Source organism: Harpia harpyja, chromosome 4, assembly GCF_026419915.1.
Source record: "Harpia harpyja isolate bHarHar1 chromosome 4, bHarHar1 primary haplotype, whole genome shotgun sequence".
NCBI lineage: Eukaryota > Metazoa > Chordata > Aves > Accipitriformes > Accipitridae > Harpia > Harpia harpyja.
In genome coordinates, this window is record NC_068943.1 from 71,196,245 (window position 1) to 71,216,593 (window position 20,349).

At 36.0% G+C, this 20,349-nt stretch overlaps 1 protein-coding gene across 17 annotated transcripts in view; it reads left to right on the top strand.

Annotated features, from left to right (window-relative positions):
* SYNE1 (spectrin repeat containing nuclear envelope protein 1) overlaps positions 1-20,349 on the top strand; it is a 327,350-nt gene that overhangs the window by 121,782 nt on the left and 185,219 nt on the right. For all 17 annotated transcript variants that reach the window (XR_008234789.1, XM_052784707.1, XM_052784709.1 and 14 more), the window contains 13 exons: positions 81-241; positions 3,125-3,275; positions 6,610-6,837; positions 7,370-7,468; positions 9,194-9,381; positions 9,492-9,615; positions 10,583-10,749; positions 12,016-12,169; positions 12,461-13,089; positions 13,775-13,954; positions 16,824-16,974; positions 18,664-18,822; positions 19,576-19,758. Coding sequence is in view for 16 of the 17 variants with exons in the window: in XM_052784707.1 (XP_052640667.1) it covers positions 81-241; positions 3,125-3,275; positions 6,610-6,837; positions 7,370-7,468; positions 9,194-9,381; positions 9,492-9,615; positions 10,583-10,749; positions 12,016-12,169; positions 12,461-13,089; positions 13,775-13,954; positions 16,824-16,974; positions 18,664-18,822; positions 19,576-19,758 (2,574 nt within the window). In the remaining variant the exon portion in view is untranslated. The remainder of the gene's footprint in view (positions 1-80; positions 242-3,124; positions 3,276-6,609; positions 6,838-7,369; positions 7,469-9,193; positions 9,382-9,491; positions 9,616-10,582; positions 10,750-12,015; positions 12,170-12,460; positions 13,090-13,774; positions 13,955-16,823; positions 16,975-18,663; positions 18,823-19,575; positions 19,759-20,349) is intronic.

The following is a 20,349-nucleotide window of genomic DNA, read 5'->3' on the forward strand; positions in this document are numbered from 1 at the left end:
TAATATTTATATTTCATAAATAATAATATAAATATGTGAAACTGTTTATAGTTGTATTAATGCATCTTGCATCCTTACAGGAACTTTCTAAACAGACTGAAGCAATGGCAGTGCAGGCTGAGAATTTGGTGAAGAATTCTTCTGAGATACAGCTTGGTTCAAAGAACAAGCAGTCCCTTCAGCAGCAGGCAAAATCAATCCAAGAACAAGTGAAAAAAGTGGAAGTTACTCTTGAAGAAGAGTATGTTCTTAACAAGTCCTAATATTTATTCTCCACTATGAGATTGTATCAGATTTCTAGAATACCTTGTCAGCATTTTGTGTTGTCTCATCAGCTCCATCATTTACAGCTTGCCGTGGCATAGTAACAAGGTTATAGTACCAAATATGTCAAAAGAGTGTGTGCAAATAAACAAAATCTTTTTTTAATAATATGTAGTTTATAAACCCACTGTTAGTTACATTTAACCTGTCACTTATCTTTAAGCTCCAGTCTTGTGAAGAAGGGATAATTTAACTCATTCTTGAGGTACTAGACTCTCTTAGTAAGAAAAATCTCAGTGCAAGTATGAGAACAGCACATTTACCATATTTGTCTTGGTTTTCGTATTCCACTTTCTCCATAGGAATGTCAAGAAGTGCCTTCATCTTAGCTGAATGCCCGGATTTTATTTCATGGGCAATATCAAAAGCTGCTTCTGCTGCTGCAAAAAACAAAGGCATCATCTGCCAAATTTTGTTTAAAAATTGAAAATTCAAACTCCAAGAAAATGTTGTTAAATCCTGTAAACATTTGTAGCTTTTTGTATTTGTAAAAATTTCGTCCCTTTTCTCAAGTGAGTAACTCAGTTATTGAACTCAAGTTACTCAACTTCAACTTCAGCTGTTGCTATTCTCATTTTATCTATATACACATACATTTATATGTGTGTATGAAATTAGTATTTTTGGATATATTGGATCTGATACACACAGTCATGGATATGTGTGCCAGTTCTATGTTGTCTTACTGGAATTACTTTGTAGAATAATTTGCTGTATAAGTTTAAGCAGGTACCACCATCTCCATCTGAATATGAGCAAAGGCCAATGCCCACATCATTGGGTTTTTTCCCCTATTGACCATTGGCATGCTAATTTGACTTTAATTTGGTGCCATTTTCCTCCTGATGTAAAAGAACAGTTGTAAACCAGAATAACTAACCTGTGCAGCAGATGTAACTTTCTGATTATTGGTGATCTAATTTTTTTACATAACACTTTCTCCAATATGAAGTATTACAGCGATTTGCAGTCAAATTCTACCATATCTTACTAAATACTTTACTTTATACATAATTTTCTCCAACATTAGAGAGAAAATTAGTGTGATTTCTCAATTCAAGAAATTCATCCTTCCAACAATGAATATTCACTTTTTTAATAGTCATCGATTTTTAAATGAAAGCCATCATTGATATCCCCTTTCAATGTAGATATGAAATAGGTTTTAGTTGAATGTATGGATTATACAGAATGTCTGTGGTACTGTGACAGATAATAAAAAAAATAAATCTCTTCTGCAAAACATGCAAATATATACAGCTCTCTATAGTGGATCTACAGAACATATAATCAGTGTGTAAGGGTTATGTTGTAACTCACATCATCAATAAAAATCTTGGCCAAGTAATTTAAAATGAAGGTATTCCAAATATGTATGGTACATACTATGCCAGTGAACAGGAAAGGGAAAGAAAAGCTTGAGCAGCTCTCCATAGTCAACTACAGAGCAAACTTAGCACGTCTGTTTTCCAAGGAGCTCATGCATAGCTGTGCAGTGCATTTGGGACTATATTTTTTACAGTCTGTGGCTTTCTTGCAACTAGAAGGCAGGCAGATACAAAGGCAAAGGATTTTCAGCTGTTGTGCCACTGATTTGGTCCCTTGATTCTGATTTCCAGCTGTATTTTCTTAGGCTGGACTTGAGTGAAATATTATTGCACTTTATTTTCCTACAAATAACTTGAATTTGAATACACTCTTATCAGTAAATGGCTGTTGACATTGCTAATTTTTTTTTTTTTTCGTTTTGAAAATAAATAAGAAAAAATAAAACGGCCAATTTTTACATTTTTAGACTAGATCTTTTCTTAAAGCTTCCTCTAGCTTTAATGAGGGGGGGGGGGGGGGAGAAATTACAACAAAGACTTTTTAACATGGAATGGTTTTTAAGGCTATATTTAAAAGGAAAATGTATTTTGGAATTTTGTAATATTCAAACTTTTCTGATGAAATTTTAATATTTTCAGTGAAATAGAAAATGCATGTTTTGCAAGCTGTGTGTAGGGTCTACATTAGCACTGGTTTCTTTACAATGATTTGAAAGGCGCAGAAACTTGTATACTGGAAGTTAATGCTGTTAGGCCTTATAAGGGCCTTAGACTTCTTACTTGTGACAAAAAAAACGGTGCTTTGTTTGCTGTCCAAGATATACAAGAATCAGTCATAATATGTCTCTAACATACCTATAATGTATGTTTCAAAGATTATAAATCTATTAACTTTGAGGTAGTTGAGTCATATCTGTTGTTTATTCTTTGGCTTGATATGAAATCATTGCCTCAGAAAACACAAACTTCCTATAAGATGGGGAGATTGCTGTTATAAAAAAACAAGTTTAATAAAGCAGTCAAGCATTGGTGAATATATGTACATCCACAATACACTGGTTTTAATCATTCTGTTCTAGTGACTAAATGACTAACATCTATGCACTCAGTTATCTTAATTTTTAGATATCTGAAATAATTCCATATTATTTAACAGAAATCATATTTATGTTAATTTTCCTTTCTCTTCCTGCTGTGATGAATTTCTTGATGTACAGCTAATGAACGAAACTGTACTCTGTTTCACCTCTCGGTGTCCCCACTATGGCTAATATAATTGTTTGACTTTGGATGCACAGTCTAAGAGAGAACCAAGTTTGAATTTAGGCACACAACTTGGTCCTCTAAGACCAGGAGTTTTTAAAATCACTCTCCTGTAGATTGAATAAGCTACATTTTTATTCTAGCGAGAATATGGGCAGCTTCATTATATTAAACTGTTTATTCTCTCTAATTAATTTGGTTAATTTTAGTATTAAAAGCATGGAAATGGTGAAAAACAAGTGGGATCATTTTGGCAATAATTTTGAAGCTCTGTCCATCTGGATAGCTGAACAAGAAAAAGAACTGGAAAATTTGGAAACATCATCATCTCCTTTGGACATACAGATCAGCCAAATCAAGGTGATTAGTTCTTGTTATGTTTGGCATTAAAAGCCCATTTCTCTGTCATTTTGCTAGAAGCCTAATGGGAGAACAGACATTTTTCACATTTCAAAACTACCATGGTGTAATGGTGGCACGCTTTGTACACGAATATACCAAGCAGAAAGGTTTTACATAAACTCAAGGAAAATTCTTACAGGCTGCCTTCTCTTTTAGTATTTAGTTTACATATATGGAGCCTTTGTGTACATGGTGAAAAATATTATTTAATTTATACTTTTATTTTTTGATTAATTTCGACTGGTGTAAAAAATAGCTACATAAATACAAGGTGTATAAAGCTTTTTTATTTTAAAACATAGATCAACTAGTGGATATAGAATTTGATTTTAACTTTGCAAGCTAAATTTATAACTTGATTTATGTATCTTTCATGCTAAAATAATAAAGAAACTATTGCTCTTGGTAGCTTGCAAACCTACATACCATTTATTGCTATTGTATTTACAGTGTCTTAAATTCTGTGTACATTCCTGTAGATACCTAGTGGTTTAGCTTCTTATCGCTGACTGAGGTGCATATTGTCTCCAAGCATTGCATTTCAAGGGCTGACTTCATATCCTCCCGCAAATAAAAATGTACCTACCTTCTCTGAAACCGCCTGTTTCTAAGGGGACAGAGTTTTTCAATATGCAGTGCACACTGCCATTTTCTTTATTCTGTGACCTACTTGCTTTTCAGAAAGCGCACAGGTGTGCAACTGCTTGCAGTCATGGACCAGATTGACACTAAGTATTTCCTAAGCATCCCATAAGGCACTTGTTTCATGTGACAGAAACAGTTTATCAACATATATTCCTGTTCTTAATTTGATCACAACTTTACGTACACCAAATAAATAAAATCTCTTGATTTCATCATTGAAGAATACAACAATGCTTGAATTCTTGCTTCATTGCCACAGCAATTAGGAACAGTTTCCTTGTGAAATAAAGTATGTGCACTTATTCCACTGGCATACATTGTCATGCTGTCGTGCTTTTCAGTAGTTAGTGGATAGGATTCCAATGTTTAAGACAGAAAATAAGTGCATCAAATGATATGAATATTGCATTACAGTGCGACAGTTCTTGTCTGTCTAAATGGAGCCTACTTAAGCCCTACTAGCCCATTCAAGCCAATTTACCAGAAAGGCTGTTCCTTGCTGTATGTGCAGATAAGCAGTAATTTTTACACTGCATTGTAAGTTTCTGAAAATTCCACCATAATTCTTCCTCATTTAAACATCACAACAGAAAGAAAATGGTCAGCAGGTAATGTTTATCAATGTCTGAGTGAACAGACATAAAGCAGAGAAAATCCTCCAGGTAAGGTCTAGGCTACATTATTGTAACTCAGGTGAACAAATGAGCTTTATGAACTGTGATACGTGAAATGAGTCATCTGGCCTCCGATGCATGGACATAGCTGGAGGTCTTCTTCAGCAGCATTGCTTTGTGCCCAGTTTTGAAGAATTAGTTACGTTTTGTTGTAAGTTTCCTGATGAGTTACCCTGTGTCACAATGCTAATCAGCATGCTTAGTTCATAATTTCTAATACAACATATTAGTAAGGAATATTGCAACATGAGGCAAATAAACAATAGCGTGTTCCCCAATATCTTTGGCTTACCAGATAAAACCTGGGGTCAGCTGAATGTAATTATCATACATAGTAGTAGTAATATTCTACTTTTTGTGACATTGATTGCAAAATCCAAATGACTTCAGCAAAGCCAGATTTTCACCTACGCATTTCTCCAAAATTCCGGGTGGAACAAAATGACAGTTATCACAAGTAGTTACTGTTGGTGACAGACTCAGTGAGAGTTTGAAGGCCTCAATTATCCACCTTGTTTTATGTAACTGAGTGAGTTTAACAGAATAGCGTGGGAGTGAAAAAGTGCTGCCTCATTTGTATCTGCTGCATTGTTAAATAATTTCAGCTTCAGGGCTGCAAATCCGGTTTTTTTCCTCAGCACCATATTCTCATGCAAAAAAGACATTTTATAATCTGAATTAATTCAGAATATGTTGCATAAAGAGACACTATAAATGATTACAGCACCACATTTTTTTTCTGTACCATCACCCTGCTAATTCTAGACCGAATGTTGCAGTAAGCCACTCCTGAGCTTTATAATGGCAAGAAAGATACCATATTTTTATCACAATTATAGCAGAAGTTGGGCACTTTGTATGCCTTTGAGAGTGCATTTTTTAGGAAAGTTTTTAGTTGATTTCATATACATACATTTATTAACATTTTTATATCTAAGAATGCTACTGCTTATTTCAATTTCAAAGAGCGCTCTTGGGTCTTTCAGTTCCCTCCCAATTAGTGTTTTTCACTGCTTTTGAGAAGAACTCCATGGACATGCTACATCAGCAGAAATTAAAAGAATTCTGTTGTGAAAAAAATCTTATTTCCAAGTTCGCTGATGCTTACTGCGTAAATAGCCACTGAATGTGAAACACCGTAAGTTACTGGCTTGGATGTTGTAGCTTTCAGGTTTGCCCCTAATTTGCAATAAAAAAAAGTGCAAATTAATAAGAGGCAGTTGCTGTCATACAGCTGATGAATATAAAGCCAGTGCTAGTTTGTCTTTATGCATTTACTAACTGATGCAGAAGACAGCTGAAAAGTACCAAAGGCCATTATCACCCTTGTTTCATGATTTCCTGTTTATACTGTAATGTGGTTCATTATTTATTCTTCTGCCTGAGGGCATGCTCACCCTACCTGATCATCTAATTAAATTTATTCTTTATTATACCATAGAATTTTAAATTAGAAAATGAAAACAATCTCTGTTGGTTTTCAAATCATAGCATGTTTTATTTTGTAAGTGCTTGAAAACTTATGAAACACAAATAATCAACTGTTAGGGTTCAGCTCCTTAACAATGTTATTTTCAGTTATATACTTACTTTTTTCATCTTGTATTTGTTTTGAATCTTTAAGAGAATTGTGTATTAATTTGCTGTAACGTAAGAGATGCTAAAATATGAACCCTCTTGTCTGCTTATGAAAATATGCACCTCAGCCAATTCTAATTGCTCTTCATAAACACTGTTTTTAGGGCAGGCTGTTTCTTAAACCTTTTCCAGTGCTAATTTCAAGATGAAAAAGGGAATTTATAGGGAATATTGAAGACTTTTGTAACTAGTTATTTCAAGTGGTCGATGAACTCTCATTTACTTTTTTAATGAAAAATATTAGTAGCTCAGGTAAAAGAATGAAGTAGAAAAATATTATTCTGATAATTAAAAACCTATTGTGCTTCTTTATTTACTATTACTTTACATTTTAGGTTATTAATAAAGAAATAGATGGTAAAATAACTGGCATCTCAAAACTAGAAGAGGAATCTGAGTCTTTTTCCCAGTTCGTTACCTCTGGAGAATGTGCACATATTAAAGCTAAACTGACTCAGGTTAAAAGGTACTGGGAAGAGCTAAGAGGTCATGCGCAGAGACTGGAAGGAACAATCACAGGGAATGCATCAGCCCAGCAGAAATACGAAGAAAGTCTTAAACAGGTAGACAATGCAAAATCTAATGGATGGTTTGCAGCAATTTATAGAATTACTCTTTATTTTTCTAAAACTGAATATAAAATGCATATTATAATAGGATGGACTAGAATATATGACTAGATTTGTAAGGTAATTGCAAGACCTCTATACGTAAGTTTGTGTTTTGAGTGACTTAAAAGGCAGGTTCAGGAAGACACTAAAACATACACACCCCAAAATTATGCTATCTTTTAGAAAACCTAAGTGATTCTCCTGCATATTGCACTAATAAACTACATCCATACTTCTTATAAACACTTTAACTTCAATCTTGGGTTGTTAGTAGATCATGAGGAAAATAATTTAAATATTATTATTGCCCCTGTCACAAGGAGCTGAGCAGAGTTAACATCTTTTATATTCAAAAGGCACTCAGCCTTACAAAAGCTTAGGATATAATATTGTCTTAGCACTAAATATTTAAAAGATGTTCTTTAAAGCATCATTTATGTATTTCCTGCTGGTTTTAGACTCTCTGGTTTGCCTTTTTTTATAGGTGCAGCAGGCAGTATCTGAATTTGAAGCTAAGCTAGCTGAGCCTCTCACATTGTGCTCTTCAGCAGCAGCAACATATGCAGCACTTCAGGATTGCACGGTGAGCATGTGGCCAGCAATTCCTGCCACCGAGTGCAGGGACATGGTGCCACCCTGACCACCTCACAGCAATGCCAATAACCTCCAGACCAGGGGCTGCCTGATGCCACACAGCCGAGGGTGGAGGCAGGAGAAGGCAAGGGCTACCTGTCGGGGTGGGCAGCCCCAGGGAAGGCTTAAGCAGGCTTCCTCAGCTATTTCTTCTCACTATTTCAGACAGACTCGGAGAGTTTTTTCCCCACTCTAGAGAAAGGAAAGCCTAAAAGTATGAATTAATCCTTCAGGTTCTTGTTTTTAATTTTACACATCTAAACCATTATGAAGAATAGAAGATAAAAAACATGTCTGTTAGACATTTTTCCTCAAAGATTTCATGAAACTTGCATCTTGGCCTAGAGAACTCTGTGATTTAAAAAAAAAAATCTCCTTTGAAGTGGTTCTTCTTGAACAATGTAGAGACTGGACAGAGTTTCAACTGACAAACTTTTATCTGTGATGCCAGAATTCCATGGGTGTTTGGACATTTGGTTCAGTCCATTACAAAAGGAAAATAAACAGATTGGTATTCAAACTACAAAAAATCCCAAATCTCAGGGAATTTGGTGTAGCATTTTTGTCTGTGTCTATAAGTTTGTGATGTGTTCTTCCCACAATAATCATAATCTTTCATTCTAAGAAGATATTGTAAAAATTTTTAGTCATATTGTTCTTGCTGCAAAATACAGATAATTTCTTCTGAACTTAGTGGTAACTACTTGCAAAGGCTGTATGCAAGGAAGACCTGGCCTGTCTGCTTCAAAAAGCTTGATACTTGTTGAGGAAAAATATTTTGCATATGGAGAATTTGTTCAGACAGCACATGTAATCATTATTGTTATTGCCTTTTAAAAATTATGAATATTCTGAGTATACTACTGTAAACTATAGTCCTGCCTACAGGACCATGATGCCTTAATATGAAATTATTTTTTATTATTTAGTTTAAACATCAGTAACTTGTTGCTGTATAATTCACATTTCCTCCTATATATGATTTCTTTCATGACTGTAGTTATAACCATTACTACTGTTGTTATTATTGCACACCTGTGAGTTGGAACTTTAGTAGTCTTAAATCTATTTCATTTTGTGCTTTTGTAACTCATTGCACTACATTTCAATCCTTTTCATATGAACAAGTTTCCCAACTCTCTAGAATTGGCAACACTGGAAAGTCTAGTCAACATCAGATGCCATTTCTATGAAAAAGACCTTTAGCTAATGCTGACAGAAGTTCACAGTAACTGTTCCCTACCTATCCTATGTCACGACATGGGCTGCAAGTCTGGCAGTCCTCACATGTTGGAATGAGCTTTTGTATTTACTGTATGTGTAAAAATTAGAGCAACTTTTAGACAGATGTTAGGGAATTTGGAGCTTTGTCTTATATGATCATGCTGTGTTGCATTCCCATTCAGAAGATCTGACCCTTTTGTTGCTGACTTTTTTTTCTTTAACATAGTTCTTAGGAAAGTCTTTCCCCACTATGAGCTTGTTGATTGATATGCTTAGGACATGTGTATCTAGGATAGATCTGAGTGAAATGTAAGCTATGCAGTGACTTGATGATCTGGTGGATGTAGCATTGCTTCAAACTTTGAGTAGAAGTACAGAAATTTTCCCACCATTGTTACTGTAGTTCTGTTGTTTATGTATGTCACTTCTGTTTCTTTTACATGTTCATTAGGACCTTTGCCATACTGTGGAAAAACTGAGCAACATGCTGGCCTCTCTCTCAGCCTGTGCCCGAAAGGTGGCCAACAAAGGAGCAGCTGCTCAGGAGGTTACAGCATTGCAGCAGAAATATGAGAAGGTGCTAGAAAATGCTAAAGAGAAACAGACCTTATTAGAGACTCTTCTGACTCAGTGGCAAAAGTGAGTAGACTCTCAGGTTTGTTACGATGGGCACAGTGACATTCCTGCGGTCAGTGTGTGAGACGGAAGGGACGACTTGAGTTGATCACTCTACGTTGTGATTTTGTTAGGCAGGAGAAGGAGCTGTCTGCCTTCCTAACCTGGTTGGAGGGGTGTGAAGCTACAGCCAGGCCTTCAGAACAGTATGTTTCTGCTGACAGAGTTAAACTGGAAGGTGAACTGCAGTCATTGCAGGTATGCTTCAACTGAAAGATTGTCCCACTACATTTCCTGGTTTGTCTCTGTGTCTTCTAAAGGAGGGACTTGCTCAACTGTAGTTTGACAAGTCACTTGATTCTGGGCTTTGGAAATGTCCCAGGAAAGTATTACTTTATTGCTGTTGTCATTTATCAAAGACAAGAAAATGACAGGAAGAATGTTATTTGCAAATATAACATGCCAGCTCAAGAAAAATAATGCCCTGGTATATCCTATTATCTGCCAAGGAAGGACGTTGGTCTGCTTGCCAGAAGATCCTTTCTGTAGAGAAATTCCTTTGTCAGACAATGCTACTTTCCTTTTTTCGCATGTGAGGAAATTTGCTCAGATGACAAAATGCTCAGAGTTTTTGAATTCACAATGAAAGTCTGATTTCCAATTATTTTTTTTAAACACAAGACTTTCATCTTATTCTAAAGTATGCCTTCCCTTGGAATTTTTGCCATTTGTTTTTATATTAATATGAAGCAGTTGGCCAAACATAGCATCTTTTATATCCTCGACAAAGCCAATGAGTCCATAATTTCAGTTTTAAGTATTACTGAAGAGAAGGAAAATTATTTGGGGTTTTTGGTTTTTTTTGCTTGGGCCCATTTGTGACATTTCCTCACAATTCTATTGCTGCACACAAAATATGTTGCAAAACTTAGTCTTGATTTTAGCCACTTTCATCATACAGTGTGGAAATGTCGCACTTTGTCCGAAATGAGAAAAAAACCCCAACACTTTGATGAATCCTTACTGAATTACAGTTGTCTGAGAGGTGTTGAGTACCTGCTTGTTCTAATAGACCTCAATTCCTCCAAGGATTTGACTGTGCTCATTCAATTGTCTCAAAGTGCTGTACTGGAAATCTCTAGCTGATTTTTTATTATTTTTCATTATTTTGCATAATATGATGCCATATTTAATCTAAAGGCTGTACATTTCATTGTTTTCCCAGGATTTGCGAGCAGATATTGAGTCCCGTGCTTCAGTCTATGCGAGCCTACTACAGTTAAATGAGTCACTATTCCCAACAGCTTCTGAACAGTGTATGAAAACAATAGAAGAAAAATTTGAAGAGCTGGATGAGAGGTGGAAAGCTTTACCACAAATTGTTGATAAAAGGTTTGTGCGTCTGAATGTTTTTCACATGTTAAATGAGAGTAACCAATATCCAGATGAGGAATCCCAATTCTGAAACATAGTTTTTTTACAGTGTTACCACTAGGAAAACAAAGGTTAAAGATTCATATCGAACCCTGAGCTCCCAGGAGTGGGGTGTGGGGAATCCCACAGATTTATCATGCTGGCTTTTTGGCATAATCTCTCCCTATTTTTTTTTTGATAGAAGAGTTCTGTTTGAAGGACTGTGGGGCAGGAAATGAAGATAATGTTCCATTTCCTCAGTTACAATTTCCCCAGTAACTTCCTAAGTTACTTTCAAAATCTGTAATATCAGCTCTTCATTTTTTCAGTTATATGCTTTATCTTGTGCAAAGCCACGCTCTTGTCTTTTTAAACCCACACTGAAGTTTTTGTTTGCCATAAATACTATAAATGGTCAATTGCTAGGCTGCTGGCTCATGTTAGGCTCAGGAACACTGCCTCCTTTTTTGGAATTGTATGTTATATATTTAGATTTCAGTTGTTTTGGTGATGAACATACATATTTTACTATTTGTAAAGGAGCTCAGATAATAGAACCCGGTCAATGACATAATCTTTTCAGTGCTTTATCAATATGATTTTTTTTACAATATAATGATCTACATAGCATTTCATGTTGAAAATTACATAGAGAAATTCCTAAGGGAAATGGGAAGGTAAATGCAAGGACCTTTTTAAGGTCAGTGTTTAGAAGCTTAGTTCTGCTAGGTGCTGAGTACTCCTCTGGACACATTCCTCCTTTGAATTGTGCTCCTCTAAGCAGACTTGACCCTCACTTCAGTGGAAGTTGAGCATGCAGTTACTCACCCCCTGCCTAAATTCATGAGACTCTCACCTGACATGCAGTGTTGCAGAAGATCGAGCAAACAGAATTGTTATGTCGAAAATTGAACTTTATCTTCCATCAGTATCATTCTCTTTGCTGGGACTACCCCATGAAGAAAAGTTGAAGAACATACTTTGATTGTTTGGGGCACTTCTAACAGTTGATATGAATAAAACAGTGGAAACAGGAAAGAGCCAAACTGGTTCTTTCAAGTGTTATGTTATTCCCCAGTTAAGAAATCAGCACAGCAGTCACCACATTTGTAACATAAATTAATGTTTCCTTCTTTCCTTCCACCTGGCATTGATTTTAATGCTGTCCAGTCAGCTGTGGTTTTGATTATGGGAAGTGATTAATTTACATCAAGTGCTTTCATATTTACATCTGACATCCTATAGGATCAACTTCCTTCAATCTCTTGTTGCTGAGCATGGGCAGTTTGATGAGCTCCTGCTCAGGTTTTCAGACTGGATTAAGCAGTTTCTTGCTGAACTACAAGCCACTTCAGAGATAAACACAGCTGATCAACAACTAGCTGCATCTCATAATAAGGTAAACTTTTGGATGTAAATATTAAAGACAGAGACAATGTACAGTGCATTCAGCTAAATATTAATCTAAAACTAGCATGAGGTCATTTATTTGTTTGAAAACCAATACACTCTTGCAGTCACATATAGATTTCTATTATTTGACCGGTTTAAAGCAAAATTGTAACACTGAACTGTTCTTACTGAAAAGCCCTCAGTAGTACTTGTTTTACTCATAAGTTTAGTCCTAAAATGTTTTCTGAGTTTTTGATTGGAAGAAGAAACCCAGCCCTATTTTCTTTCTTTCCCATAGAACCACTCAATGGAAGTTGAAAGTAAGAAACAGCAATTACAAAGTCTGAAGGAACATGTAGATAAATTGTGTTCTTTCAGCTGCCCAGAGGACCGGCAGACATTGCAGGGAAAGACTGAAGATTGCTTTCAGATCTTCCAGGAGGCAAGTCAAATAACTAGCCAAAGACAAGAGGCTCTGGATCAGCTGCGGGTATTCCTGGAGCTCCGTAGTGCTGCATCAGGAGTACTCCGCCGGCTGAGGCAGACAGTGGAGAAAACAGGAAATATGGATAAAGCTAAATCTGGATTGCTGGAGAAGGAGCTCAATGATGTTATTCAAGATCTCAACAAGCTGGAATCTGCTGCTGTCAGTTTGGATGGTTCCCTTACTAAGGCCCAGTATCATCTAAAACACAGCATTTCTGAGCAGAGGACCTCCTGCAGGGCTGTGGTGGATAATCTGTACTTGGAACTGGAGGCAGTTCAAAACCTGCTGGGAACCAAACAGAGTGAGGCAGAAGCTCTTGGAGCCTTGCGAAGATCTTTCATGGAACGTAAAGAACAGCTACTGAAGAGTATTGAAGATACTGAGGAAAAGGCTGACAAGGAGGGCCTGAAGGAGGCAACACTACAAGCCCTCCAGCAAAGGTATAAACAGTATTAATGCTTGAGATTTGCACTTCTTCATTTGCTTGCAGTCTCTAGACTTTTTATGATGCATTGGAGGCATGCCTGAGTTTTCTGCCTGGGTACCTTATTTCTTGCCAGGCATATATGAGTCCGTATATCTACTTAACAAAATTTTCTAAGTTAGCTGTTTGGATGGAGGAAGAACATGAGCAGAACACTTAGCAAGTCCTGATAATCTTTTATATTGAAAGAACAGTCAAGAAAATCTTTGTCTCAGAAATTTATTTTTTCCGAATGAATCCAAGCTCCAAACAGCTATTAGAAATCCTATATAACATAACTATCTCTACTCTTACAGAATTGAAGACTGTATATGTGCTGAAGGAATTGAAAACACTTACTATAATAAATTGTTAATCTAAATATTTGACTATATTTCCAAGTCACTGTATGAGGTGAAGGTATATATATGTATATAATTGTATAGCTGTATATGTATCAGAAAAATCACACTCTGAGCCCAGTTGTAGCAGAAAAAAGATCCAGATAACACTTTGTTTTCTGAAGATACTGTAGGAAATGTTACAAAAAGGGAACTTTATGCACAGTAACTCTAACAGCAAGTTTCATTCTTTCTTTCTCCTCTTTTCTCTTGCAAAAAAGTGAAGATAAGTAAATTTGAAACCTGCCTTTTAACTTGCAGATTGAGGATCTTTAACCAGTTAGATGAAGAACTGAATTCTCACCAGCATGAACTCCAGTGGCTCATGGACAAAGCAAAACAAATAGCCCATAAAGATACTACACTTGCTCCTGAGATCGACAAAGAGATAAATCGCTTAGAATCTCTGTGGGAGGATACCAAGAAAGTTATACATGAAAAGTAAGTAGATCTTAGGCTTAAGGTGAGGAGAGGGTTTTTTTAGTGGAGGAAAGAGACCCAGTTATTTCCATTTAATATCTTCTTGCCGTATTAATCCAAATAAAAACCAGGGCTTGTATGTTAAATACTGAGTAGAAGACAAAACACAGTATAAACCAGTGGATTTGTACCACTTGTAATTATACTGTTTATAAAGCCACAGATAGGTCCTCAGGACATTACTTACAGATATACTGTGCTTTTAGTTGCATGTTATTGTTTGCTGTCCTGAAAGATAAGAAATCTCCATTGAGATTTCACTATCACTCCAACTAGCACATACTCTCCTTCTAAGCATGTATTGTCCTTCTCTATTGGATATGTGTTTGTGACAACCCTACATTCAGTAGTCCTAAATTATTCCTAGATTTAAGTCTTTCTGTCTGCCCAAGGGACCAGGCTCATAACAATCATTAGTGTATAATCAGTGATATAAGACAGCTTTGTATATCAATGAAAGTTGATAAAGAAAGGAACTGAAGAAACTAAAGAAAGTTTCATCTTATCCTTTTCTTTGTCTTACCTGCCTCTTCGTTGTCTTTAAAGAAAACTTCTTCAAATGTTCCTTTTTAAATTTGCATGGTAAAATTAAGTGCTAGATTCATTCAGTACTACATCATCCTCAACGTACATAAATTTTGTCTAAGTGCAGAAGCAAAACAGTTCTAAGCCTGGCTAATACTTCAATGGACATATGCAATTTGGTGATCCCCATGTAACTGCTGGGTTGGTGTACTGGAACGATGATTAAAAAAAAAAATTCATTTGTGCTGAAAAATGATTTTTTTTTCCTTTGGTTTATATACTGTACTGTTATTCTATTTTCTTGATTGACACCATACAGATATTTGTAAACGTGCTGCCCCTTAACCAGAGCTGTGTATTATTTCACTCTTGAAAATATGCACAGCTACATGAATTGCATTTCTGGTGTTTTTTTCCAGCTGAATTCAGTCTGGTTTTCCAGTGCATTTTTAAGGGACGTATAAATCTGAAGTAAGTGGAAGAAAAGGATAGCTTTGTTTAAAAATGTTCATTGCTCCTTTTTCTTCAGTGCTGCTGCTAACTTGTATTTCATGTTGCATGTTGCTGCAACCCATTTTTCTTACCTCTAGAAGTCCTTAATAATACCCCAAGTAATTTCCGCATGCATGTGTCAGAAGCTAGACAGTACTAGCCAGGTAGCGAAGAAAACGTAAAATAGCTGTCCCTGCCTTATAGATGCATTATTGAGGGTAAATAAGTTGTCCAGTTTTCACATACTGGGGTAGCTGTTGGCATCTTTATGCCTAAAACTGAAAGATACTTAGTGTCATGGTTTAACCCCAGCCAGCAACTAAGCACCACGCAGCCGCTCAATCACTCCCCCCCCACCCAGTGGGATGGGGGAGAAAATCGGGAAAAGAAGGAAAACCCGTGGGTTGAGATAAGAATGGTTTAATAGAACAGAAAAGAAGAAACTAGTAATGATAGTGATAACACTAATAAAATTATAACAGCAATAATAAAAGGATTGGAATGTACAAATGATGCACAGTGCAATTGCTCACCACCCGCTGATCGACACCCAGCTTGTCCCTGAGCTGCGATTCCCCGCCCCCACTCCCCAGTTCCTAAACTAGATGTGACGTCCCATGGTATGGAATACCCCGTTGGCCAGTTTGGGTCAGCTGCCCTGGCTGTGTCCTGTGCCAACTTCTTGTGTCCCTCCAGCTTTCTCGCTGGCTGGGCATGAGAAGCTGAAAAATCCTTGACTTTAGTCTAAACACTACTGAGCAACAACTGAAAACATCAGTGTTATCAACATTCTTCGCATACTGAACTCAAAACATAGCACCGTACCAGCTACTAGGAAGACAGTTAACTCTATCCCAGCTGAAACCAGGACACTCAGGTACCTTGTGATTCCTTTCTAATATAAAAGTAACATTAATTTTTGTTTAAATTATTAATTTTAACTATTTTGAACTGTTTTCTCTCTCATATAGACATAATTTTAGACCCTCCTGAACCTGATTATTTTGGAGAGCTCTTTGGAGCATTGAGAGAAGAGACAGCTCCTAAAGCGATTGCATCTCTTTCTTGGCAATGTCATGTTTCCCAAATTCCTTTCACTGACAAACACTGTTCTACAACTAAACATATCCAAAGTATTAGTCTTCCTTCTCCTCTTCAGTATAAACACCACGAATGGATTGAATAGGGTTTTTTATTTCAGTCCCTTGCCTGAGCAGAAATAGGCTTTTTTTGGAGAGGGGGTGGAAAAAAAATATTAAGCCTGTTCTTAGCAGCAGGTTATTCTGTTCTCAGTAGAATGACAGGTAAGTTGAATGTAACGTTTTAGACCCAAAAGCACGCATCTGACAATTGGAGGACAAAATAGTCAGACCTATCTTGCATTGCTTTAGTCTTTACTTCTGCTTCTTTTTACCCCCCAAAATACTCCATGTTGAAGAAACAAGTTAAAAAAGTTAAAAAAAAGGAGCTGTGAGTGCCAGCATCATTATAGTGCGGTTTCCAGTCTGTAAGATGCTAAACGTAGGAAGTGAGAAGCTTGAATTCCAGTTTCAGTCTTTCTTTTGCTCAAGTCAGTTTCTTTGATATCTGATATATATGAGATGGCAATTCATATACTGTCTCTTCAGTGAGATGTTTTGTGTTGTATGGACCCACAGTGATTTGTAAAACCTAAATATTAATATTTCCTTGGCTGCCCAAAATACGTTTAGCACTGCATCCTGATTTTCCCACGGTGAATCGCTACATTGCATTCTTTTTCCTTCAGAAACATGACAGTAAATGGTGCTAACACAGCCTTTTCACATTACAGAAAGGAGCAGTCCTGCATTCTTATTGATCTGATGAAGGAATATCAGAGCTTGAAGTCAACAGTAATGAAAGTCATAGACAGTGCAGATAGTGCTTCTGCGATCAAATCCATTTGGAAGGATCATGAAGATGTCAGGCGAACTTTATCAAAGGTAATTACATATATTTTCATTTGAGGGATTTAAATGATCTTTGATTTAGATGGATTTTTCTGTTTAAAAGTTGCCATTGAGCTGTGTTTAAAGTTCCTTGAATTTACTGTCAAATCTTGTCACACTGACATTCAGGGTTTAAATTGTACTGACTCTGATGAGGAAAGAATATAGTCCTTTCAGCATTTTGGTGAGATCCATTAATGTGTATTTGATTGTTGCTATTTATAATGTTAACACCTATAAATACAAAATGTTAATTTATATGGAAAGCATAAGTTATCTGCTTTTCATATAAAATACCTTGAGAATATATTCCTATCATAGTATGTGAGGATATTTCCAGTCAACATACTTCAATGTTTTTCCATATTGGGTAATTTCTTTAATAGATAAAAGTCAACAAAAGAAAACAAATTGCACACATTTCTGATATATGCAATTCTCATGTCTGTCTCTCCCTAAGACGACTTATTCCATGGGGTACAATGTTGATACTGGCCATTGAGCAGAGATAAGGAATATTGATCACTGCATTCCATTCATTTCACTGGATCTTATTTCTAAAACTCTAAATTCTGCTATCCATCATTCTGTCAGGAAAAAACATTCTGACTTAAATTCTTTCCATTCATTCAGAGGGTAATTTCATTTGGAAGCCTATTGAGATCTTCATTAAAAATTCTTCAGTCAGATCTGTATAAAACTCATTCTAAACTGTGTGTATTTATGGCCTCTTTTTAGTAGACATTTTAGCTAGAACTGAAAGCCAGAACAGAGCTCCTCAGTCTAACACAAAAATGCATGTAACTTCCATATGATTCCTCTCCTTAATGTGAGCCTTGGACTGTGGAGAAGTCCCTGCTACAACAGTGGCCACATCAAGGCCTGAAGGAGTTGGAGCGCAATATTTTGCACAACTCCTACCATAAGAAAGTAGGCATGGCCACATGCCCATACTGCGTCCAGATTAGTAGCTTATCTCCAACGCTGATATGTAAAAGAAAGATTTCTTTCTTGTTACAGAAAAAAAGTATGAGATGCTTACGCTGATCCTTTCTCAGTATGTTGTCACCTCTTCAGTGACAGTGTTTGAAAGATTTCCCTATGCCTAGAATTGCAAACTTAGGAGCCCTGAAGATTTTGTCTAATTCCTTTCTGAACACATCTGTACTTTTGTTTTCCAGAGTATCTAGGAGTGACAGGTTTTACAATTCTAAATTTTGTTTGCAACACCCTCTGTTTCACCTGCTGTAATTCCAGAACTGATTTTAGATACTAGTTAGTCAATGATGGGTTCCTATAATATAAATTTTAGACATGCAGAGTCTGAAGAATAGAAATAATAATAATAATAATAATAATAATAATAATAATAATAATAATAATAATAAAAAATTGCCTTAAGTCCTGAAGATAGCTGGTTACCAAGTGGGGAAAATTCAGAATTTATTATTCCCACTTGTGTGCTTTATTTATAAGAACAGTCATACTATTTGATTATGCTCATGAGAAAACCATGTCAGTTGCTCTGTATTTTGTGGCATAGTTAAATATTAGATGGTGTACTGAATGAGAATTATCAAATGCATAACACATACCACAGGGCGAGGGATGGGTGCCTAGAGAACTGGATTCTTCTTTCTTTCTTCAAGGCTTCATTAAACAAACAAATATTTATGTCCACAGCATGAAGCTGCCAAGAATGATCTGAGTGATAAACAAAAAGACCTGGATAATTTCACCAATAAAGGAAAACATTTATTAGCAGAATTGAAAAGAGTGCATAACTGTGACTCCACTGCTCTAAAAACAGATATGAACTGTACGGTGGACAAATGGCTAGATGTAAGAGTCTGGTATTTATACACTTAATACAGTTTTTAAGTTGGGCTAAAGCTACAGTATTAGTATTTTCTTAGGATCTTAAAGTGCAATTGTTTAGTAAAGTTTACTTTGAAGTATATAATCATAGGGATTTGGCATCCATTGTACATACAAAGTTGTGACATCCATTTGATAGATTTAAAACAATGTCTTATAACAATGTATGATTGTTACTAGTATAAATTTGCTCAGTGGCACTTCTGAGTATAAATTTTGATTTAATTCTTACCTAATGTATGCCAGTATTACTTTATTAAAGTAAATTGGACTAAACACATAGGCAGTAAATTGTATTAAGCTACACCATAAAAGATGTGAGTATGTTGAGAAAGACAACATGATAGCAGAGAAACATAATATAAAAGCTAATATTTTACATTTTCATATTTATATTGCTTTATTAGCAAATTCCTACATTACATAAGAAAGATAAATGTAGCTGGTTTTAAAGCTACAGTTTATTTGAACATAAAACTCTTTCCCAGTGAAAAATATACAAATTTTTAGAAGCAGTCACATAATACTTTTGTTCATTTTATGATCTGGGTAACTAAATTGAAATTAGAATTCAGAACTTAGACCTAACTCTTAAGAAAATTATTTTGCCTAGGCTTGCTATTTATTTCTGATGCACTTATCTTATGACTGGCTGCAAAATAAAGAAATCTAAAATGAATTTATGAGTGGTATTGATACATTCTTCTCTCCTCAAAGGTGTCTGAAAGAATTGAAGACAACATCGACCGGCTGAGGGTAAGCGTATCTCTGTGGGATGACATCCTGAAAACTGGAGATGAAATGGATGGATGGTGCATTAAGTGCATTTCTCAACTGAATGAAGGCATCAGCAACTTGAGTAACAGTCAGAGAATGGAGGTCCTCCTGAAAGACTTCCAGGTACTTACCCATAGATCAGTGATAGATATGGTCTGGGCCAAAATCTCAAGTGATATCAGGCACATAGATAAAGCTGTGCTGTTGTAGACCACCATGTCCCCTGTTCAACCCAATGGCTAGCTGCGAGCACTCCAGTCCTTTTTTGAAGCTGTTTGCTTCTGACAGAAACAAGAACAGCACATCTCTTACCAAATCTAAGCTCCGTAGTTATTTTGGCTCTAGCAGTACTTGACAATGTGTTCTTACAAGCACAAAAATTTCAGAAAGCATGGCATTGGACTGAACCCTGTTCCAGTAGAAACCAATGGAAATTTTAGACAATTTCAGCTGAAGTTAAGCAAAAAATTAGTAGTTTCTGAAATCTCATCTAAGAAAATAGATTCTCCAGACAGCAAAAAAGATATGCTGGACTGGAGGGCAAATTTTAATGTTAGGTTCTAACTCTTTCAGTAAGATGATGTCTTTCTTTTCTGGATAGTGTTAAACTGTTTTAGAAATCTAGCCAGAGTTCAGGATGCATTCTGCCTCTATTGGCTTAAAATCCACAGCAGATCAACCACAGAATGAGCTATATTCTACTTCATTTGAAAT